We start from the raw sequence: 25,287 nt of genomic DNA on the forward strand, positions 1-25,287 counted from the left end.
GCAGCCATGGTGTTGAAGCTCACTGCTTCCCCTTCTTTCAGTCAGTGTAACCAACCTCTTTTTGAGGACTGCTAAAGGGGAATATGGGCAGAACAGTCTGTCCTCTCATTATTTTGCTTCACCAATTAGGCCTATTCTCTGAGCACTGGTCTACACTAGGACTTTAGGTCGAATTTAGCAGCATTAAATCGATGTAAACCTGCACCCGTCCACACGATGAAGCCCTTTATTTTGACTTAAAGGGCTCTTAAAATCGATTTCCTTACTCCACCCCTGACAAGTGGATTAGCGCTTAAATCGGCCTTGCCAGCTCGAATCTGGGGTACTGTGGACACAATTCGACGGTATTGGCCTCCGCGAGCTATCCCAGAGTGCTCCATTGTGACCGCTCTGGACAGCACTCTCAACTCAGATGCACTGGCCAGGTAGACAGGAAAAGAACCGCAAACTTTTGAATCTCATTTCCTGTTTGGCCAGCGTGGCAAGCTGCAGGTGACCATGCAGAGCTCATCAGCAGAGGTGACCATGATAGAGTCCCAGAATCGCAAAAGAGCTCCAGCATGAACTGAACGGGAGGTACGGGATCTGATCGCTGTTTGGGGAGAGGAATCCATGCTATCAGAACTCCGTTCCAGTTTTCGAAATGCCAAAACCTTTGTCAAAATCTCCCAGGGCATGAAGGACAGAGGCCATAACAGGGACCCGAAGCAGTGCCGTGTGAAACTGAAGGAGCTGAGGCAAGTCTACCAGAAAACCAGAGGCGAACGGCCGCTCCGGGTCAGAGCCCCAAACATGCCGCTTCTATGATGAGCTGCATGCCATTTTAGGGGGTTCAGCTACCACTACCCCAGCCGTGTTGTTTGACTCCTTCAATGGAGATGGAGGCAATACGGAAGCAGGTTTTGGGGACGAAGAAGATGATGATGATGAGGAGGTTGTAGATAGCTCACAGCAAGCAAGCGGAGAAACCGGTTTTCCCGACAGCCAGGAACTGTTTCTCACCCTGGACCTGGAGCCAGTACCCCCTGAACCCACCCAAGGCTGCCTCCTGGACCCAGCAGGCGGAGAAGGGACCTCCGGTGAGTGTACCTTTTAAAATACTATACATGGTTTAAAAGAAAGCATATGAAAGGATTACTTTGCCCTGGCATTCGTGGCTCTCCTGGATGTACTCCCAAAGCCTTTGCAAAAGGTTTCTGGGGAAGGCAGCCTTATTGCGTCCTTCATGGTAGGACACTTTACCACTCCAGGCCAGTAACACGTACTCGGGAATCATTGTACAACAAAGCATTGCAGTGTATGTTTGCTGGCGTTCAAACAATATCCGTTCTTTATCTCTCTGTGTTATCCTCAGGACAGTGAGATATCATTCTGGGCACCTGGTTGAAATAGGGTGCTTTTCTTCAGGGGACACTCAGAGGAGCCCATTCCTGCTGGGCTGTTTGCCTGTGGCTAAACAGAAATGTTCCCTGCTGTTAGCCACAGGGAGGGGGGAGGGTTGAGGGGGTAGCCACGTGGTGGGGGGAGGCTAACTGCGACCTTGTAACGAAAGCACATGTGCTATGTATGTAATGTTAACAGCAAGGTTTACCCTGAAAGAGTGTAGCCACTGTTTTATAAAATGTGTCTTTTTAAATACCGCTGTCCCTTTTTTTTTTCTCCACCAGCTGCATGTGTTTCAATGATCACAGGATCTTCTCCTTCCCAGAGGCTAGTGAAGCTTAGAAAGAAAAAAAAAACGCACTCGAGATGAAATGTTCTCCGAGCTCATGCTGTCCTCCCACACTGACAGAGCACAGACGAATGTGTGGAGGCAAATAATGTCAGAGTGCAGGAAAGCACAAAATGACCGGGAGGAGAGGTGGCGGGCTGAAGAGAGTAAGTGGCGGGCTGAAGACAGGGCCGAAGCTCAAATGTGGCGGCAGTGTGATGAGAGGAGGCAGGATTCAATGCTGAGGCTGCTGGATGAACAAACCAGTATGCTCCAGTGTATGGTTGAGCTGCAGCAAAGGCAGCTGGAGCACAGACTGCCACTACAGCCCCTGTGTAACCAACCGCCCTCCTCCCCAAGTTCCATAGCCTCCACACCCAGACGCCCAAGAACGCGGTGGGGGGGCCACCGGCCAACCAGCCACTCCGCCACAGAGGATTGCCCCAAAAAAAGAAGGCTGGCATTCAATAAATTTTAAAGTTGTAAACTTTTAAAGTGCTGTGTGGCATTTTCCTTCCCTCCTCCACCACCCCTCCTGGGCTACCTTGGTAGTCATCCCCCTATTTGTATGATGAATGAATAAAGAATGCATGAATGTGAAGCAACAATGACTTTATTGCCTCTGCAAGCGGTGATCGAAGGGAGGAGGGGAGGGTGGTTAGCTTACAGGGAAGTAGAGTGAACCAAGGGGCGGGGGGTTTCATCAAGGAGAAACAAACAGAACTTTCACACCGTAGCCTGGCCAGTCATGGAACTGGTTTTCAAAGCTTCTCTGATGCGTACCGCGCCCTCCTGTGCTCTTCTAACCGCCCTGGTGTCTGGCTGCGCGTAACCAGCAGCCAGGCGATTTGCCTCAACCTCCCACCCCGCCATAAACATCTCCCCCTTACTCTCACAGATATTGTGGAGCGCGCAGCAAGCAGTAATAACAGTGGGAATATTGGTTTCACTGAGGTCTAAGTGAGTCAGTAAACTGCGCCAGCGCGCCTTTAAACGTCCAAATGCACATTCTACCACCATTCTGCACTTGCTCAGCCTGTAGTTGAACAGCTCCTGACTACTGTCCAGGCTGCCTGTGTACGGCTTCATGAGCCATGGCATTAAGGGGTAGGCTGGGTCCCCAAGGATACGTATAGGCATTTCAACATCCCCAACAGTTATTTTCTGGTCTGGGAATAAAGTCCCTTCCTGCAGCTTTTGAAACAGACCAGAGTTCCTGAAGATGCGAGCATCATGCACCTTTCCCGGCCATCCCACGTTGATGTTGGTGAAACGTCCCTTGTGATCCACCAGAGCTTGCAGCACTATCGAAAAGTACCCTTTGAGGTTTATGTACTCGGCGGCTTGGTGCTCCGGTGCCAAGATAGGGATATGGGTTCCGTCTATAACCCCACCACAGTTAGGGAATCCCATTGCAGCAAAGCCATCCACTATGACCTGCACATTTCCCAGGGTCACTACCCTTGATATCAGCAGATCTTTGATTGCGTGAGCTACTTGCATCACAGCAGCCCCCACAGTAGATTTGCCTACTCCAAATTGATTCCCAACTGACCGGTAGCTGTCTGGCGTTGCAAGCTTCCACAGGGCTATCGCCACTCGCTTCTCAACTGTGAGGGCTGCTCTCATCCTGGTATTCATGCGCTTCAGGGCAGGGGAAAGCAAGTCACAAAGTTCCTTGAAAGTGCCCTTACGCATGCGAAAGTTTCGCAGCCACTGGGAATCGTCCCAGACCTGCAACACTATGCGGTCCCACCAGTCTGTGCTTGTTTCCCGAGCCCAGAATCGGCGTTCCACAGCATGAACCTGCCCCATTAGCACCATGATGCATGCATTGGCAGGGCCCATGCTTTCAGAGAAATCTGTGTCCATGTCCTGATCACTCACGGGACCGCGCTGACGTCGCCTCCTCGCCCGGTATCGCGTTGCCATGTTCTGGTGCTGCATATACTGCTGGATAATGCGTGTGGTGGTTGATGTGCTCCTAATTGCCAAAATGAGCTCAGCGGCCTCCATGCTTGCCTTGGTATGGCGTCCGCACAGAAAAAAGGCGCGGAACGATTGTCTGCCGTTGCTCTGACGGAGGGAGGGGCGACTGACGACACGGCTTACAGGGTTGGCTTCAGGGAGCTAAAATTAACAAAGGGTGTGCCTGTACATCAAGGAGTATTTCAGGCAGGACTGCACGGAGGGTTCCAATAAGAAATGGTGCACCTAAGTTATCGTTGTTATTGGAACAAGGAGGTTAGCCTGGCCTCTGATTGATACATGGCTAGATTTACCTCGCTGCACCTTCTCTGTGAGTGACTGCAGTGTGATCTAGACAGGGGAGGAGGAAAATGAGTACAAAACAAATCTGGTCTATTTCTTGTTCTGACCCACTCCATCTATCTTTTACATCTTTGGCTGGCAGCAGACGGTGCAGAAGGACTGCATGCCATCCACATCTCATGGCTGCTCGGCAGAAGATGGTACAGTACGACTGCTAGCAGTCCGTATCGCCTGCCCGCTCACCATAAGATGGTTCAATAGGACTGACTGCAGGACTAAAGAGAATGACCTGCTCAAGTCACTCCAAATTTAGTCCCTGCGCCCATGTCTGCCCAGGCGCTCCTGATCGACCTCACAGAGGCGACCAGGAGCACCTCAGACATGACGATGACGGCTACCAGTCGTACTGTACCGTCTGCTGCCACAAGGCAAGGGGTTGCTGCTCCTGTGTAGCAATGCCGTACCGCGTCTGCCAGCACCCAGGAGACATAGGGTGACGGTTACCTGAGCGGGCTCCATGCTTGCCGTGGTATGGCGTCTGCACAGGTAACTCAGGAAAAAAGGCGCAAAATGATTGTCTGCCCTTGCTTTCACGGGGGGAGGGAGGGAACGGGGGCCTGACGATATGTACCCAGAACCACCCACGACAATGTTTTAGCCCCATCAGGCATTGGGATATCAACCCAGAATTCCAATGGGCAGCGGAGACTGCGGGAACTGTGGGATAGCTACCCACAGTGCTACGCTCCGGAAGTCGACGCTTGCCTCGGTACTGTGGAAGCGCTCCGCCGAGTTAATGCACTTAATGCACTTAGAGCATTTTCTGTGGGGACACACACACTCGAATATATAAAAGCGATTTCTAAAAAACCGACTTCTATAAATTCGACCTAATTTCGTAGTGTAGACATACCCTTAGAGCATTTTCTGTGGGGGGACACACACTCGAATATATAAAACCGATTTCTAAAAAAACGACTTTTATAAATTCGACCTTATTCCGTAGTGTAGACATACCCTGACACACCAATTTTGGTTCACCTATTTTCTGTTTCATACTTTTCTTATTTACCAGGCATGATCTTAACACGAGTTATATCAGTGGGCTTTTTTGTTTGGACTAATTCAGACCTTCTGTCTTGCCTTTGCACTTTCCCGCCTTGTCCCCCATCAACATTTATGACGTTTTATAAACTTTCACTCACTTTTTACAGTTTAGCTCACAATTAGGGTAAATTTGTAGGCCCTGTAATCACAACGGGGGGAAGACAAATGACGAGATTTACAAAAGACTTTGGGATCATAATGGAAGTGGGAGGGAGAGAGAGACCGCAGGTTAAGAGCTAGGGTCTGAGTTAAAAGAGGCAGATAAATGTGGCACAGGACTTTCTACTGTTCCTTGATGTCAGACATTTTCTTGGCAGTTCTGTTTGCACATATATAGATACTACTAAGAAAATATGTAGTTTTCCCTTTTATAATGTATTCACAACAACCAAGTTCTTACTTCAAATGCACTTCTGCTCTATATGAAAGCTGCAGTTCACCAGGTGAATTGCTCATGCCAGTATTAGTGAATATATTGATTATATAGGAATTTACGGAGCTGTAACCAACAAATTATTCTAGCTCACTAGTGGAAATAGTAATTTTAAGGACCATATTGATTCATGCCAACTTAGGATATCTAAAAAAGTAATAAAGTACTATATGTGGCTTTGAAGTTCAGCAACACTGTAGTAAATAATAGAATGTTTCGTCCTTCAAACTAGTCAAGGATAAAATTCCATTTACTTAACAGTGAAGTTGGAGCTTGCTCTATGAAGATAAAAATAAGCTTTTCTGAATGTCGTGTACTGGCTTTTTCAATTGCATCTATGCAAGAAAGGAAATAGATTATTAATTTTAATACATATGGGTGCAACAGCTTGAAATTAGGTCCCATTATTAAAAAGAATAACCAAATCCTGGCTTTTTTACAATTAGGTAATTAGATACTGAATGATGTTGAAGCTGGTACATGATCATGGCACTTTAATTCAGAAGATAGACTTACTTTATACAAATGCTAAATATATTTAATGAAGAATGAATTCATATATACATTTAATGAAAGTTTAAGCATTGCTTTTGTTCCCAGAATTGGCCTTAAGTTATCTGTTTAGCCTGTGCCCAAGTATCCATGTTCCGTTCCTTTTACCCTCTAATGCCCCTCCTTCCTTCTCTGGGCTTAGGAGAAGAGAGGAACTGAAGATTTCCCCTTGCTCAGACCTACAAATCCTCATGTATATGGGGTGGCTGAAGGAGAAAGTGGGATGTTTTTGAGAGTTGAATGAATGAGTGGTGGGGAGAGAAGTGGATGATGGGTGGGTGTGGGGGCAATAAGAGCTAATTATAAAGAGGTGGGTTAACTGGGGCAGGGATCAAATGTGCTGGGAAAATGGCACCCCACTTGGGCAATTCTCACACTTTCTACACAAATTCACATGATGCTCATGAAGTGAGAGGTTAATAATACCAGCGATAACCAGTCACAGGGCTAAATTCTGCCTCTGTGTAGAAATGTCCTTAAATGGGTCCTTGTATAAACAATGTTAATATGCAACTACATTCAGATTGGCAAAAACCAAATTCACAGAGTCCCTATGCAGATTATTCCTGTTAGGAGCTTGAGACAACTGCCTAGCATTGGGTGTAGGTGCCTTTGACTATATCAGCAAAATCATGCTGATTTGGCCTGGATTTCTAGGCCCTTTCTAGAATGCTCCTCTGCAGCCGCATTCACAGAGGGCTTCTGAAGAGGATTTCCCATGGGGTTTTGTCATGCCTGGAGTGAGGCAGAAATATTCCGAGACACTGGAGCTAAATGTTCAAAGCGTGTAAGACTTGCAAGTTCATGAAATTAGGTTTTCTTAGCAGCTGGCTTATGCTACTGAACTCCCTTCCACAATGATATCAGACTGACCACAGATCTCTCCACCTTCAAAATAAAACGTAATAAATCATCCCTCTTTACATTAGCTTCCCGTCAATGACTGTCCTATACAGATAGTGCCAAAAAAGTCTACCAAGTACTTTATGTAACTGTGTATGTGCTCTGATACCACAGTGATAGGTGCATTAAAATACAAAGATTAAATACATTAGATATATGGTCATTTTATTATGTGAATAAAATTTTCAGGGCACAAGACAAAAACCACTACATTCGTTTTTTTACTTGTTATCTACGCAGGATTTGAACCATGGGAGAAATCCATCTGAAAGGTAACAGGTAGGTTTTATTTATTTATTTTACAAATTTCTGTGAGGGAAGTAGCATTCTTGTTTGTTAATATTCAAATAATATAAATAAATAAATTGTTAAATTGTTAAATAAATATTGTTATTTAAATTGTTAAATAAAATATTAATTTTAGTAATAATTGCTGAATTTGAAAACTGGAATAAAACAACCTGCATCAGGGGAGTTATTCAGTATTTATACAGAAGTGTTGTAAAGTGCTCTAAAGATATGACAGAGTCCATGTGCAAAAGAGCTTACTGGTCTAAAGATACAAGAAGGTACAGTTGCATCCAAAAGCAAACAGGAGAGGCAGTGTGGGGAGTGATTTACCTGGCTGGAACGATTCACAGACCAAAAGGACTTGGCACTAAACTTGAATTGGGAGGGTGTCTGAGAATTAGGGGCAGCTGATAGAGGTCAGCAAGGTCTCTCTAGCTTCCTTTTGACCTTTAACAAATTAGCTTCATTAACCAAGATGGCAGGGTCTTCCACACTGAGTGCTTCTTCCCCTTTCCCACAGGAAGGGAATAAGGAGGACTCTACAACATGAAAAGGAAAGTAGGTAAACCAAAGTAAGGTTTGTGCCCTTAAAAACACAATCTAGCTCTTAAAGACCTTACCCACTGAGTATCCTTTCTCTCTCTTGTATTCTTAAGATTTTCCCTTATATAGTTTTTCTTCTGGGAAAAAGTATCATTCTGCTGCAATTTATATTACTGTTTAAGAAAAAAGGTACCTTTGCTAGCTACACAGTGAATATCAACTCATACTTACAAAACAATTTTTTTAGGACATAGTAAACAGAGTATTGTAGCTAAAATGTAGAACTTATCTGAAAAGGTGGGCAATATTTTATGCTAAATACACCAGAGGATATTATGTTGAGGACCTAACATGAAATTAAAAATGTAGAAATGGCTCCATAAAGCTTCCACAGGCTGAGGGCTAACCACCACAGAAGGATTATATGAAAAAAATCTGGTCATTTTAGTTTTCAGACATCTGTGGTAACTATGTCCCTCAGGTTTCTCGAAGGCTAAAATATCAACCAAATTAGGAAAAATAGATAGCTTTGAAGGGTACTGATTTAAGTGGCCATTAAAGTGAGCTGCTAAATAAACAAGCAAGAGCAGCAGTTTATAATATTTCAAGTAGCAATTTATGAGGCATATTATACATTTTTCACATTGATTTAAAGATAGGTCCAATAATGATACTGATAATTAAACTCATAAAAGTAGCAAAAGGTTTCAAATTATTACATATCTTTAGCCTGGACATTTTAAGATAAATTATTCAATAATTAGGTAAATATTAGGTAAATATTATTCAAGCACTACTGTTATGAACAACCACACATCTGACAGTTGAAGGGTCACAACTGAGAGCATTATGAAGATTTGCTCAGCATGCAGACAGGTTTACAGCCAGGACCATGAATAGTATTCTAATTGGTAAGGAAAATATCCCCTATGTAATGAGTGGAGATAAGATGACTGAATGGAGGGACTAATTTATACTATGCCCTTCAGAAAGACGCTCAAGTTTGCCAAATGCTCAGTCTATTGCAACCTGCAAATCTAAACTAAAAGGACATCTGCCACATACTGAAAATTTCTGCACTGGAACATAGAAAATGACATACTGGCTTGACTTGTGGCACCTTAGAGACTAACAAATTTATTTGAGCATAAGCTTTCGTGGGCTAAAACCCACTTCACTAGATGCATGAAGCGGGTTTTAGCCCACGAAAGCTTATGCTCAAAATAAATTTGTTAGTCTTAAGGTGCCACAAGTACTCCTCGTTCTTTTTTCTGTGTTTCCAATTATAGTTAATGTAGCAGACTTTACATCATATCAGAGTACCTACTCTCAGGATCCTAAATAGCTAAATATGTGACAATATATAAAAAAGAATGCCTGGAATGTTAGTGGTGCATGCTTCACAAACTCTTAATACAAGTAATTAACCAATTACATATAAATATACACACACACACAAAGTATAAAGATTTATTGTTTTGCAAAATTAAAATCAAGAAAATATAATTCTGTCAGCTCTAATAAAAAAATTAAAACAAAAGCCTGTCTTCTTTTCTTTCTCTTCCCTTCTACGATATGAATGTTTTCTATAACTGTTTAAAACAGCTGGATTTTGTCAACTGTAACTCCATTCTTCTCATCACTTATTTATTATAGATTTCTTTTTTTATTTCCTCTGTTTTCCCTTAAGTTTCCTATTTTTTCATCTCTCGCCCCCACTGTTTTTTTCCTCTTAATTTTACATTAACTGCTTTAATACGCATTTTTTTCATGTGTACTATTCTCTTATTCTTCATGTCCATCCTCTTCTTCTTTAGGCCTCCTCCTTTCCTTTTCTCACCAGAAAAACATGAACAGAGGTTTCGTGCCTATTAAGGTGACCACTCATGTTTCAAAGATAAAAAAGGAATTATCTGAAATATAAATGACAAAGCTCATGTTTAAGTTACTGCACTCTATAATGTTTTATTCCTGGCACAAAATCATGTGTGTCAGAATGCATACATGAGTATATTGTACAATAACTGTGTCATAAATATGAAGGGAAGGGTAAACCCCTTTGAAATCCCTCCTGGCCAGGGGAAAGCTCCTCTCACCTGTAAAGGGTTAAGAAGCTAAAGGTAACCTCGCTGGCACCTGACCAAAATGACCAATGAGGAGACAAGATACTTTCAAAAGCTGGGAGGAGGGAGAGAAACAAAGGGTCTGGGTCTGTCTGTAGTCGTCTTGGCCAGGGACAGAACAGGAATGGAGTCTTAGAACTTTTAGTAAGTAATCTAGCTAGGTATGTGTTAGATTATGATTTCTTTAAATGGCTGAGAAAAGAATTGTGCTGAATAGAATAACTATTTCTGTCTGTGTATCTTTTTTGTAACTTAAGGTTTTGCCTAGAGGGGTTCTCTATGTTTTTGAATCTAATTACCCTGTAAGATATCTACCATCCTGATTTTACAGGGGGGATTTCTTTATTTCTATTTACTTCTATTTTTTATTAAAAGTCTTCTTGTAAAACACTGAATGCTTTTTCATTGTTCTCAGATCCAAGGGTCTGGGTCTGTAGTCACCTAGGCAAATTGGTGAGGCTTTTTACCAAACCTTGTCCAGGAAGTGGGGTGCAAGGTTTTGGGAAGTATTTTGGGGGGAAGGACGCGTCCAAACAGCTCTTCCCCAGTAACCAGTATTAGTTTGGTGGTGGTAGCGGCCAGTCCAAGGATAACGGGGGTAATATTTTGTACCTTGGGGAAGTTTTGACCTAAGCTGGTAAAGATAAGCTTAGGAGGTTTTTCATGCAGGTCCCCACATCTGTACCCTAGAGTTCAGAGTGGGGGAGGAACCGTGACAAACTGCTTGGAAACATTTTTCATCTGACCAAATACTTCTTAGTAGCTTTAAAAAAACAGTCAACTCATGTTTCCTCTAGCACCAAATAAAGGATATCCCTTAAAATACAGTCTCTTATTTCCTGCTCTCGTCTTCTTTCATTTTCCCTAACACTTTCTTCTCTACCTCTTGCTGCCCAACTCTATCTTTTCCTTCCATCATCTCTTTTTTCTCCCTGTACTCTCATCAGTTTATAGTACTCCTGTATACGTGGTATTCCCAGAATTTCTCCTACATCTCCTTGTTTGCATAGCAGGTGTTCTCTTCTCCTGATCAGCCCCATCACTAGCCAAATGTATCCTGTGATAGCCAGTGTTTCTTCCTGATTCTACCAGAGACAGCAGCCAATGCTGCAAAAAGAAGAAATAATGTAGAGCAAGTGAGAGAGAGGAGCACTGATCAGTACAAGAGTGCTCAGCTAGATTTATCTTTCTCAATCAGAGAAAGCAAAGCAGTGAAACAATGGTTGTTATCCCTATGCTGCAGCCAACTGGGAAATCCATGAACAGGCAACTCAATTCGGCCCTGATTGAACTCTCCTGTGGGCCCAGGGCTATTAGATTTTGTGGGGCTCCTGTATACAAGTCATTTTCCTGGGAGGGAGTTTGGTGCAGGAGAGAGCTGGAGCAGGGGATTGCGATGCAGGAGGAGGTGCAGGGTCTGGGAGGGAGTTTGGGTTTAGGAGGGGGAATTATGATCTGGGGCAGGTGGCTGGGGTGAAGGAGGAGGTGTGAGATGCAGGCTCTGGCCAGGAGGCGCTTACCACAGGTGGCTCCCAACCAGCGGCGCAGCAGGGCTCAGGCAGGCTGCCTGCATGCTGTGGCCCCACGCTGCTCCCAGAAGTGACTGACTGCTAGCATGTCTCTATGGCCCGAGGGGAGGGAGACAGTGTGTCTCCATGCGCTGCCCGGATCCTCAAGCACCACCCCCGCAGCTGGGGACTTTTAGTGGCCCAGAGTTGGAGATTGCTGCCTGTCATTTATTTTTCTGGGGCCCCCCTTGAGCCGGGGCCCTGGGCTGCAGTCCCTAAAACCCCTGCCTTAATCCAGCCCTTACTCCAATGCAGGAACCTGGAAGCTGCTCCCCAAAATCAGAACCATCAGAAGAACCCAGGGTTTTGAGAAGTGCTAGGGCTGAGCTGTTGCTTCTTTAAACTACATACAGATGACCCAATCCAAAATCCCACATCCAAACCACCTCACACTTTGTGACATTTGAAATACAGATTCAAATTTTGCCATGAGCCTCTCCTCTGCTTTAAACCATTCAGAGAAAATCCCAAACCAGATTAAAACAGAGGATTTGAGGTTTTTGCTCAGGACTGTAACGAGAAGTATTTGAGTCAAAATAATCTGGTTTCAGTCATAGAAATTTATTTGAGGAATACAGAATCCTATTTAGGCCGGTGTGCATTTTCCTCAGAACTGGTTATCCAGCAGCAGAAAATACTGTCAAACGTTTAAGAGCGACCAGTAGGTTTTTTTTGCCAAAATTTCCCACAGTTGCAAACAATGCTACTACTCCAGAGCGGGTGCACTAGAGCAGAAAGGGCTCCAGACAGCCATTAACATTTCAATCATCTTATTGTCTAACACTGTCCAGAGTAGGTCTACATGATATGGGTACAAGTCCTCACTTGGTGTAAATCGGCTCCTCCAAAGAAAATGGAACTATGCCAACATACACCATCTGAGGATCTGGCCCCTGGTGCTTAAAATGCCAGCATCTACTAGCTCCTTTGTCTACATTAGCACACCTAGTGTTGCTCCCAGCAGTAGAGGGGCATTGGTATTAGCAACTGTGGGATATGTTAGTATAAAAATAAAATGTAAAAATAAAAATAAAAGTATGGACACAGACTTACAATGCTGTTTTAGCAAAAATGATCCTAGTTTAGAGATGACCTAAGACTATCATCCATTCCACATCAGTGAAGCACAGAGTAAGAGAATACGATTTTAGCTGTCTATATTTAGTTACTAAATAAATTGTACTGAGATTTTGCTGTGCACATTGTTTCACATCACTCCATTGGTTATCATTCCTTTTGTTTATTAGTATCCATTGAAAGAATGAAATGATTAACTATAGCATTCATTAAAGAATTAGAAAACAGAGACCCATTGTATTATCCAGGAAACAGGCACAATACACACTGCTAAACACTCACTGCAATATCATCAGCCCTGAGAGAGACCATCTTTTCCGGATTCAATATCTATTTTACAGTAAAACTGGAACTTTTTTGTATTTTAAAATATAAATCAATGTGGAAGGCAGTGTATGCTTGTTGGTAGATGTGTGTGACTGCTCCATATAATACAACTTATCCTGGACAGCAGGGTCTTGAATTGAAAATCTTTAGTGGAGTTTTGTTGTTCCAAATATATTTGCTTATTAAAAATGTTAAGCTATTATTGGAACGTGAAGTGATGAAAGACAGAAGATTAAACCTTTCCCAGTATATTAAGTAACTTAAAGCAGTGCAAAATTAGTTCTTTAGACTGACTTCACCTCTCTTGTAATAGGCACCCACGGAAATTCAAATTTGGGCAACTGCAGAATGATATCAAAAGAGACATTGGTGACACAGACTCCGAAGGCAAGAGTCTCTGGAATGACACGCTATACTAACAATCAGCATGGGGAGATCTTACTAGAATCTCCATATTTGGCCCTTATCAGGCTGGAACAGAAGTTGGATGCTACCCATATTTTGATGATTTGAACAGAAATTAAACTGGAACAAAAGACTGGCTGTGTAGGGAAATACAGTGAGGGAACACCACAAAAAATCATTACGCTGAAGCTCAAACAGATCTGTTAATGAAGGGTAACAACCACCAATTAGGAAGGAAAATACCATATCTGGAGAACACTCCAAACTATACCAATTTATGGTTAGTGAATTTCCCTAAATGGGGATGGTGAATTAATTAGTAAAATTAAGCTTGAGCTGTTCAAACTGTACTTGACAGAAGGCTTTGATATTTCTGGAGACTGCTTCCCATTTACTGGAATGAGCTGTTCTAACTAATTAGAAATCTATGTATTGAACTTAACTAAAGACATACAACTGAGTTACTGCAATGTTAAGGTTGCTCAGTTACAATCATAAAAATGCAGGAAATGCAAAAGTTAAGGTACCAACAGCAATGTTAACTTTGCTCTATTACACATCCTGTATGTACTGTAGTCAAACCCAGACAAAGGCAATCTAGAGTCACCATGACATCAGGGTCATTTTATGACTTTTTAATAATAAAAAGTAACACTCAACACATATATAGCACTTTTTATTCTGTAGATCTCAACAAACTTTACAAAGGTGGAGAAATAGCATCTTTATTTTACTAATGGGGAACATAGAGGTGCAGTGACTTGCACTGGGTCATTCAGCAAGTCAACGGCAGAGGTGGGATAGTTAATTTAACTAGGCAATATTAGGCCATACCCATATAATTGCCAACCTTGGAAACCCTAGAGCAGATGGTTGTCTGACTCCAGCAGCCATTTGCAGCACTAACTCAATTAACCTCTGGTAAGAATGAGGGAGTTATGTCTATTTTTATAAATATCATATGCACCCCAGGTTACCAGCTTAATATTATCCTGCCTGGCTGCAAGGAGTTAAATCAAAGGAGATTGTTAAAGGGAAAAACAGAAATATGAAACAGTGACAAATCAGGTACTAACACACATGATATCAAGGTTCCTTGAGGAAACACTGGAGAAGCTATTAATTGGGGAATAGCCACCTGCCTGGCTCCAGCTAGGCTAGCAAGGTTTATTCTTCCCAGGCCCAAATCTAGGATCAAAGGGGATACTAAAACCCTAAAATGCCAACTTAGGGAGGATTGGAGGTTGAATGGGCAGCAGTAGCTGGAGATGAGTTTCTGATAGACCAAGAATGCCAGAAGGGCTTTCTGACTCTCCCAGTCTGAGCTCAGTAGAATTCACCCAAAACTTGCAAAGAAAGACTAAAGTTTATGTAAGAACTTGGTGTACAGGCCTTTTGGTGTTTTATCTCTTTTCTCTGCTTGAGTGAATAATCAAAGCTTTGTTTTGAAGATGTTTTTGAGTTAGTTATTTAGCCAGCTGCTGGTCACTGGCTCCTGTGGAAGAGATTATTCACTTTCTCACTTTTATAGTACTTCTGTATTTTGAGTATAAATTCTAGATTATAAACAATTTAAACTCCATTTTTAAATAGTTGTATTAAATTAGTGGATTTATTTATTATGAAAACCAAAGTGTAAGAATTAGAGTTTTTGCAATGAATATATTTATAGATAATATGTTTCTGGATCTCCTTATATAATATGACAGCATACAGCAAATACAGAAATATACAAATTTATCTCAATACCTAGAAGAGCAGTTGATCAATCAATCAGACCATAGCTTTAATATTTTCTGGATAACTTTTACTCTTTCAACTTTTTTAAATGCATAAATAATTTAGATTGCACAAAGCTAACCACTAAGTGGAATATTTTTCATAGTGCTGGGAACAGAACAAACCCACACCGCAGTATCTACTAAGTACTCACCACAGTTTGATGATTGACCTGGATCACCTCATCCCCTGCATGGATCTTCTTACACTGGTCTGCAGGAGACTAAAGCCAAGAGATAACAGTTAATTTGGCAACTGTGAAGGACCAAGAACTAGTAGGGAAAAAAAGACAATAGGCCCTACCCAAGGAAACTCAGTTCTAATAACAATAGTAAATTGTATTTATAAGATGCTGTGTTACCTTTCCCAACCACAGTATACATATTAGTATTGTGACTGGGTACTTTAGATTCCCTATCCCTGCATTAGTGATCATCTTCTCCACTGAGCCCTGGTGCACTCTTTTGCCCACCTCCCATGCAATTTAACTTGTAGCTGTATTACCGTTCTTGCAAATATGAGATTAGGGTGTCAAGCAGCCCAAACTCTATGGGTACGAGTGCACACAGCTGAATGGAAGGTGCCAGGCACCAGCAGGTACAGCTGAGGTCTTGCATTGTTAAATCAATAGTTATCCAAAAATGTTGGAGAGCACCAGAAATATAGCCAAGAAAACAAAGCAACTAGCCAAATAAACAATCCATTGAAATTTTAGGTTTGCAGCCAGTATGAAACCTGAAATATCAATAAATTTGCCCCTTTCATTTGACAAGGGTGATTTGAAATTAGAGGTATCCTTCGAGCGTTTGACTCTGTTCTTCAGTGATGGATAATGGCCTTGATAGGTGATTTTCTTAAACTTATTTAAGAGCAGTTCATCTACTTCAGTCTAGACCTTCAAGATGAAATATCCTTAATTGTCATAACTTTGGTTGCTTTGGGCTGGACGATAATCTTTATTTCAGTGTAACCCAGCAGTTTACAATAAAGCAAATATAGACTCAGGCTCTGGATTGGACAGAGCACTGGGACTCCAGTGAGTTCTAAGTATGTGCCTCAGTCCTCTGAGAAATAATGAGGGACTTGAGCACCCGTGTAAGAGCTTTACTGAATCAGGGCCTAAAACAGAAACAAGATTAATTCTACCATTAAAACTAGACTAAAACTACAAAGAAAACCAGCATGTTGTGAGCCAGATCTTCTGAATTAAATACATAAATTAAAACAAAGAGGTGGGATGGGCTATTTTCAGAAGAGCCCTGATTATGAAAAGGAATGTAGTGTTGTGTTATCAGAGCAGTAAATCTAGAAGTAAAGTGAGCTTTTTTCACTTTCCCAGAAAAACTTCTCAGTAAACCTACTAAAAAACACTAGGAATATCCTTGTTGAAATAATAACGTATAATAACTCTAAAAACTTCATTCAGAAAAGCGCTGAGGACACGTGTAGTTGGAAATGTTTTAAACCTTTTATTTCTTAAATGTTGAAATGGCAAATACCTTTATGAAACGCATACTTGCAAAGACGTTCTATAAACACACAATTCCTAATAGAGCTCCTAATATCATTCCTATGTAAATAGTAAAATGTTTAAAGATTAGATTTAAAAGCTCTTGTAATAATTTTATGGGAATATTGAAATAAAATTAACTTAAAATATGTTAATCTCCTGTTAATCACCAAATGATTAGAGCATGTATTCTTGGAGAGATGATAGAAAGTTAAATATTGGTAAATTAACTAATTTGATTAAAAATTCTTAATATTCCTTAATTGGCCTGTTTTAAGACAGCTCCTTAAATGGCGAATGGCTTCTTCCAAGTTATTGATTTAGATATTTTCTTCCATTTCATAGAATTTAATTAAATAGCTTTGCCGAATTATAAACTGTCTGGTTGTTCTTGTAAATAACCAACAAGAGCCACCTTTCCTTAAACAAAAGTATTTTGCCCATTCATAAATATTTTAAGTTATCTAAGGGACAGGCTAAGACTGGCTTCCCAATAATTTTGGGAAATAAGACCTTGGTCTCCATTTAACAAAAGAAAAGTGCCCCAGCAAATGCAGGCCCACTCTCAGAAGTATAAACCCTGTTAAAAAGCTCTGCACAGAGAGATGTACAGAAGACATTGTAATGGAAGTAAGCAGTTTGTCATTTGTGTTGTGTTTTTTTTAACATTTTCTTTTTCTTTCTTTAATACTAAAATAGCCAGGGCTGTTAATTGTAATTATTTTTCTTGATCTCAATCATGATGTCCCAGGAGGTGGAACAGGAACAGAAAAGAACCCATCACTAAAATACTAGGAGTCACACCCCTGAGTTGGCAGTTAGAGAAACAATTAGTAAGAGCTGGCTTACCATTCCTTGCTTTGCTAAATTTTCAGTATTTTTAAAATAAAATTAATTGGCATTCAACAATTTAAAATTGCCCTATTTTACCATACCCTCCTTACCATTGCATGCTTCAGGTGTTGACAGTCACATGCTCTTGGACCTCAGTGAGAGTAATGGTATATAGCAGCCAAGAGTTCAGAAAATGTGAAAATCCATAATTTATACAGAGTTTCAAACATCACTGAAATCCCAATCCTTTCTCCCTGAGAAAGCTGGCCTTTGATCTAATGTCACCGGAAGGCATAACAGGCTTTCTCAGTAAAATTCTTGTGAACTAAACATACTAACTAAGGTAGACATTGTATGGTTTAAGTGACATATTCAGCACATGGATTAAAAAATTGCTGTCTATGGCCACCTTTTCAGTGTTACTGCAGGGTGTGGCGAAAGCTGATCAAATCTATATTTTTATTGTGAATAAACAAAAGGCATTTCCATTCATCAGTCAAGGGAGTTACAGGCATGAGCAATTATTATGACGGTTATTTTTGATAAAACACTTGATATAATTTTCAGGAGTGAAGAATAATCATTTAAGGGAAGTGTACTTAATAAGAGAGTGTCATATGGTGTATTTCCTTTTTTGGTTGTAGTTATAAGAAAATGATTTAAGTAGGAATACAAATGAATTAATATCCCAGTCCTTCACACTTCCTCTCTGCAGCCACATGCACAGCTGGCTAAACAAGGTTAAAGACAAACTAAAAGAAGATATATTTATGGGAGCCCACTGTTAAAATACTGACAGAACAAGTTTATGGTTTTTATTAAGACTTCTGTTTTTCACTAGTATATAATATTTCAGATCTAAAACACTTTATAGTATTATTGGATTAAGGTCACAACATCCTGAGAGAGATGTAGGTAAATATTTCTATTTTACAAATGTGGAATGGAAAGAGAGTTTATTCTGCATCTTACACTGAGCAGTAGCTTATTCGGTATGTAGTTGCACTGGTTTCAGTGGGACTACTAAAGGAACGAGAAGCCACTCAATGAGTTAATAAGGGTGACAGAAAAAGGCTGTAAGCAAATTTGACCAAAAACTTGTATACCAAGTTGATAGCAGCCAAGGAGAGAATACCATGATTTCTTACTGCACTAACTGCTGGGCCACCAGTCTTCCCACTTTCTGAATGCTGAGGCAAAATGTAATCCATCTCTAGGCAGGCATTATCTAGTAATTACTTGGAGTACTCAACTATCCCAGTTTCTATATCTTGTTATGTTGAGGGTTTGGAAAAAACTTGCTAGAGCTGGTGGATACAACAGGCACCTGCCATTCAGGCAAAATGAGGGGCTATTCTTCACTACAGGGAGATTGACACTGCTGCAATCGATGAAGCTGGGGTCAATTAAGCAGGTCTAGTGAAGGCCCACTAAATCAACGGCAGAGTGCTCTCCGGTCGACCCTGATACTCCACCTCTCCAAAAAGAGTAAGGGAAGTCGACCAGAGAGCGTCTCCCCTTGATGCAGTGCAGTGAAGACACTGGGGTAGGTTGACCTAAGCTACGTTGACTCCAGCTACATTATTCATGTAGCTTGAGTAGTGTAACTTAGGTCAACTTAAACCGGTAGTGAAGACAAGCCCAAGAAAATAATTAAATTACACTTTGTTTAAAGATAGCTGAAACAATAAGAGCCACCACCCAAAACACAGACGGTATGCAAGGCCGCTCAGGAATCTGAACTGTATGGATGGAAGGGTTTTACTGTGGACTGAATGTAAAAGCAAGAGAAGAGGACTGATTTGACTGAAGCTGTGAGTAAGAGAGAAAAGAGGCAGAAGCACCACGAAAGCACACAGACAGGAGCAAAGCCTGAGATGCAGCCAGAGAAGCCCTGGGTAGCATGACCCTAACAAATTGCTAGGCGAGAGAGCTTTTGCATGTCCCTGTGGCCCGCACATCCCTGCGGCCCGCACCGCTTCCCACAGCTCCCATTGGCCAGGAACGGCGAATCGCAGCCACTGGAAACTGCAGGCAGCCGTGCCTGCGGACGGTCAATGTAAACAAACTGTCTCGTGGGCCGCCAGTGGATTACCCTGATGGGCCACATGCTGATATAGAGCAGCATAAACAAGTCATTGTCTGTATGAAATTTTAGCTTGTACTGACTTCGCTAGTGCTTTTTATGTAGCCTGTTGTAAAACAAGGCAAATATCTAAATGAGTTAAAATACCCTTTGGAAGATCTCTGCATGCCCCCAGAGGTACACGTACCCCTGGCTGAGAACCATTGTGCTAGATCCTGGATTTTGGCTAACTACTCAAATCAAAATGGGTAACAGTATTATTAGTCTACTTATTGGGTCACTCGTAAGAGCTTTTAGGACATTTGCAGATACAGGGTATTTCATCTCCATTTCTAGACCATAAAGTCATTGTGCATTAAATTGCTACACCCACAATGAATAGGAGGTGGATATGGAAGAGACAGAAATACTGTTGTTCCCAATTTGTTAGATTTCAATTAACATTAGCTGTAAAAGTTAAGATTTGGCTCTTGTTCCTTTTAAGTTCTTTTTCTGACTTTGAAAAAGCCGAGTTATTTATTATCTTTTAAAATTAAATTGTGGCTTTGGGGTCAATGATCCCTTCAAAAGGGATGATAAATCAATTTACTGAAATGATGGGAATAAAGGTCTTTGAAATTGCTTTATTTCATGAAACATTTTTTAGCAGAAATAAAGAACTAACTCTTAGTGGTGTCCTGCTTCCTTATGCTAGCAACACAGCAGTTTGCAAATTGGAAATTAGCCTCTAAAATATTTATGGTTTTCACTTGGTCTACTGACAATTTTTCTTTTTAAAGAGCTTGTGCCTTGTTTAATCAGAAACACTTTTCCCCTTCAAAAGTATATTTTTGTTAAAAAATCTTTAATAAGGAAATATACAAATGATTTCTTTTCATTCACTACAAAGTTAGTTTCTGAACATGAAAGACAATGTGCACTACATTCAGCCACCAACAGCATATCACTAACAGGAAACGCTTTGAGAAGCCATCTCAGTGCTATTATGTTTATCATAAACCAGAAGACACAGAAAATTGGTTCGCAGCTTAAACTCGGAAAGGCAGACTCTTTTTAAAAAAAAACAAAAAATCTGATCCAAGCTTCACAAACCAAACACCAAGTCATAAAGAATAAAGAAACATGAAAGAACAGGATCACTGAGGAATTTTAACTAACGAGGGATTTTTTTTAAGTCAGTACAATACTTGACTAGAAACCACTGACTTGAATGATCATATTGAAACAACAGTGAAACAATACATACAGATGCACTGAATTAACTGAAAATAAATCAGAGAAAGGAACTGCATCAGAACAATAGGAGAAATATCAAATATTTTATGTGAATTAGGACATTTGCCACATTAGAAGTATACACTGGTACAGGCCATGGCCCAAACTACAGAAATGAGAAGTCTGATGATTTCAGCTGAACAGCACTAGGAACAGTCCTATTTCTCCACTTATCCACCTTGGCTGCATCGCTAGGGCTTACGAGTGCTAGCTCACACATGTGTTAGGCACATAGGTTGAAAATTCATCCATCATAATAAGGGCTACATTGGGAGCAGGTGGCTGAACAGCAGGCTTGCAGGGGAAATCCACAGCCACTGTACACAATGGAATTGAGTTTCATTCCAGTTGCAATGGCCAGTGAGGAGAGGTATTTCACAGGAGTTCCATGAAGGGCTGCTGCGTACATGATTATGTATATCCAAATGTCCACTAATCCTCTATATAGATAGCACAGAGGTATCATAGCCCCCATTTCATAACAGGGGATGCAGAAGTGGCAGCAGAGGACTGCTGAGTTAACCCAGGCTCTGTTTACACACTGGGGTATGTATTATATCCCCCAAAACCTCACATAGTTCTCTTACACAAAGTCAGTTTATTCTGCCTTTTCCACAATGAAAAGCAAGTTGGGCCTGGGATAAGCTTAATGGTCTATATTATGGCCAAGAAAACCCTGTATAGCTTGTGTTTGTTTTGATTTCAGCATAATTATTAGGTATTATTTGTATTACCATACTGCCTAGGAGCCTAGGCCTGGACCAGGACTCTATTGTGTGAGGCGCAGTACAATCACAGAACAAAAAGATAGTCCCTGCATTTGCTCCAACCCCTCAGACAGAGGCAAACACCTACAAGATCTCTATCAAGCATTCTTACAACTACAATACCCACCTGCTGAAGTGAAGAAACAGACTGACAGAGCCAGAAGAGTACCCAGAAGTTACCTACTACAGGACAGGCCCAACAAAGAAAATAACAGAACGCCACTAGCCGTCACCTTCAGCCCCCAACTAAAACCTCTCCAACACATCATCAAGGATTTACAACCTATCCTGAAGGACGACTCATCACTCTCACAGATCTTGGGAGACAGGCCAGTCCTTGCCTACAGACAGCCCCCCAACCTGAAGCAAATACTCACCAGCAACCACACACCACACAACAGAACCACTAACCCAGGAACCTATCCTTGCAACAAAGCCCATTGCCAACTGTGTCCACATACCTATTCAGGGGACACCATCATAGGGCCTAATCACATCAGCCACACTATCAGAGGCTCGTTCACCTGCACATCTATCAATGCGATATATGCCATCATGTGCCAGCAATGCCCCTCTGCCATGTACATTGGCCAAACTGGACAGTCTCTAAGTAAAAGAATAAATGGACACAAATCAGACGTCAAGGATTATAACATTCAAAAACCAGTTGGAGAACACTTCAATCTCTCTGGTCACTCGATTACAGACCTAAAATTGGCAATTCTTCAACAAAAAAACTTCAAAAACAGACTCCAACGAGAGATTGCTGAATTGGAATAATTTGCAAACTGGATACAATTAACTTAGGCTTGAATAGAGACTGGGAGTGGATGGGTCATTGCACAAAGTAAAACTATTTCCCCATGTTTATCCCCCTCTCCCACTCCCCACTGTTCCTCAGACGTTCTTGTCAACTGCTGGAAATGGCCCACCTTGATTATCACCACAAAAGGTTCCTCCCCCGGCCCCCCCCTGCCCCCGCTCTCCTGCTAGTAATAGCTCACCTTAAGTGATCACTCTGGTTACAGTCTGTATGGTAACACCCATTGTTTCATGTTCTCTATGTATATAAATCTCCTCACTGTATTATCCACTGAATGCATCCAATGAAGTGAGCTGTAGCTCACGAAAGCTTATGCTCAAATAAATTTTGTAGTCTCTAAGGTGCCACAAGTACTCCTTTTCTCCCTGCCCCAAAGAATTTACAGCCTAAGTAGATGACAAGAGACAACAAATGGATACAGACAAACAACGTGAGAGTACAAGAGAACACTGAAACAATACTGGGCAGTATGCTAGGTGGTGGACTCCAGACACCAACAGCCTACCTGTTGTCAAGCATTTTGTAGGCCTCATGGCAAAGGAGAGTTTTGAAGGAGGATAGTGAATTAGTTTTGTGGATGATTATGGGGAACTTCTTCCAAAGGTGAGCGCCAGTGTGGGAGAAACACAAAGGTACTTTTTTGAAAGTGAGCGATGGAGGCAGACATCGTAGGCTGATCAGAGGCAGGAATCAACCTTTTGATATTGACATCAGCCTCCTAATATCAGAATAGATCTGTTCTTGGCTGTTCTCTTCTTGGACTCAAACAAGTGCCTCTTTCACAGCTTTCTTTTCTTTCTCTCCCAATTCCTACCTCCCTTATTCTCCATCTGCCTCTCACTTTCCTTCACCCTGCTCACACCCTTCCCTCACTATCCTCACTCCATCTCTGCCCCATCCCTTGCTTTTCCTCTATTCAACTCCTCCATTGCACTGCTGTTCATTCTCTTTCCATGCCCAGGTGCTCATGTCCTCCAATACCTCCTGCACTCCCAAATAAAGCCCATTAACCACTTTAGTTCATTACACCATATTACACTATATTTTAAACTAAAGAAAACATAACTGTATGGTATGCGCACCAAGTTAAGTACTCTAATGATCTTATCACTATAACTTCTTCTTCTGTGTCTCCAATGCAGTTGTGTCTTTCCTATGAATTCCCCTCTGAACCACCCAACTTCCGTGTCCATCTTCTGTTCTTGCACACCAGTCTCTTTCCCCTTCTGTGGGCACACAGAGGTGAACTAGACTTTTGAAAGGCAGGGAAGAAAAACAGAGGTGAGGAGCTCATGGGACTAAGAGGAGAAAGAGAGGGAATCAGAATCTTTAGGGGTTTGGAAAAGGGGATCTTCAAGGACACAGAAGAGGGAAACTTCAGGGGAAGGAAAGAAGGGTGTGTTCTAATTCAATCACAAGAATTCTTGCTCATCAAGCAGAATGAAAACAGCAGGCATAGAAAACTCTTGCACACTAATTCCTCATTTACCCTGCATTCCTGACTATGTCCAGAGAGGTTACCAAATTATTTTTCAAAATGACTGTGATAGCAACCTTCAGCCTTCTTACTTCATTACTCAAAGTATTACAAATTCTTTCAGCTTTTCACACCTCAATCAAGCACCTTGCTGTAAATAATTCTTCTCCCTTAGGCGGTTGATAGTCATATTATTAAATATAATGTTTACTGAAAATAAAAAGATCATTTTGACCTTCTGTACTAAAAAGTACAACTGTGTCATCTCTGCATAGCTAGCTATACATGTTCCTCCTAAAAAATTTAAAAATACTTCCTAAATGTTTTATGAACCATCCAAGGAAGACTGAAATTGGCCTGATGCTATTAATTTCTTGACTGTACAATGGGATGCACATTAACGTGGTTTTACATAAAAATACAGAAACAACTGTTGTGAACTAGATACATTTCCAGTGAAAATGTTCCTTTTATTTCTATGCTGAAAAATAACACCCCCCAAAAATCTCCCTTAACTGTGAAATCTCCATCTTCGTGCTTCTTTTACATCTACCTCCATCTTCCTCATGGATTTGTCTCCCAAAACATTAAAAGCTAATGAAGACAGTGAAAGCTTGTTGGCATCGCTTTGCAAAAGCCTGCACTTTAAGCTACAGTTCCCCAAGAGACAGCAATGTGCTTTATACAAAGGTTAGTTTGCTCCTAAACTTCTCTTTCTTAAAGGATGTGCCTCACTTGAAGATGAAGCAGCAGCACGTATCAGAGATTTTCTCCCATCATTTTGGACTTGGATGGTAAACATTAGATAATTTACCAAGATATTTCACATCTTACAGCTCAGGTTGCTGTATGTACGGCTTTCTTCTACAACATTAGTTAATAACTACAATTTGTACTAATTTTTCTACCTAGGTGAATACAGATGATATGTGACTACTCATGCCGGCATAGTGATAGATTTTAGTACATCAAGTTTCATCAAGGGAAAATCCTATGAAAAGCTCCAAACAAAATGTTTCTTAGAGCACAGAACATTGAAATGAATGTAGTAGTTTAATGGTTAAACTTATTAAAAAAATATAGAGTTTTTCAAATGGGAAGAGGGTATACAACATATTCCAACCCTCAGGAAAGACACACCACCATGGTTTGCTAAGTGGTTCTTCTCTATGAACAAGTTTCAATTTCAATTAAAGAGGCAGATCCAGCAGAGAGAGGGAAACCTGCCACCAAAAATAAAGCAGAAGCATTAAAAAAAAGGGAGAGAAAGGTGAATAAAGTAACCCAGCTGGAAGGGTTTATTGATATGCTTGCTCTATTATTTGAGGTCTAATAACTTCTGTATTATTTGAAGACAACAATGATGCAAACCTAACCAAATCCTCTTCTCTATGTATCCATCAGTAATCTAGATGGAACATCGCC

General features: G+C 41.2%; 1 protein-coding gene across 1 annotated transcript in view; it reads right to left on the reverse strand.

Moving 5' to 3' along the window:
* The window catches only part of LOC140917643 (connector enhancer of kinase suppressor of ras 2), a 461,714-nt gene that overhangs the window by 208,505 nt on the left and 227,922 nt on the right, over positions 1–25,287 (reverse strand). The window contains exon 9 of the mRNA XM_073360900.1: positions 15,245–15,313. Within this exon, the coding sequence (XP_073217001.1) occupies positions 15,245–15,313 (69 nt within the window). The remainder of the gene's footprint in view (positions 1–15,244; positions 15,314–25,287) is intronic.

Source organism: Lepidochelys kempii, chromosome 9 (genome assembly GCF_965140285.1).
Source record: "Lepidochelys kempii isolate rLepKem1 chromosome 9, rLepKem1.hap1, whole genome shotgun sequence".
NCBI lineage: Eukaryota > Metazoa > Chordata > Testudines > Cheloniidae > Lepidochelys > Lepidochelys kempii.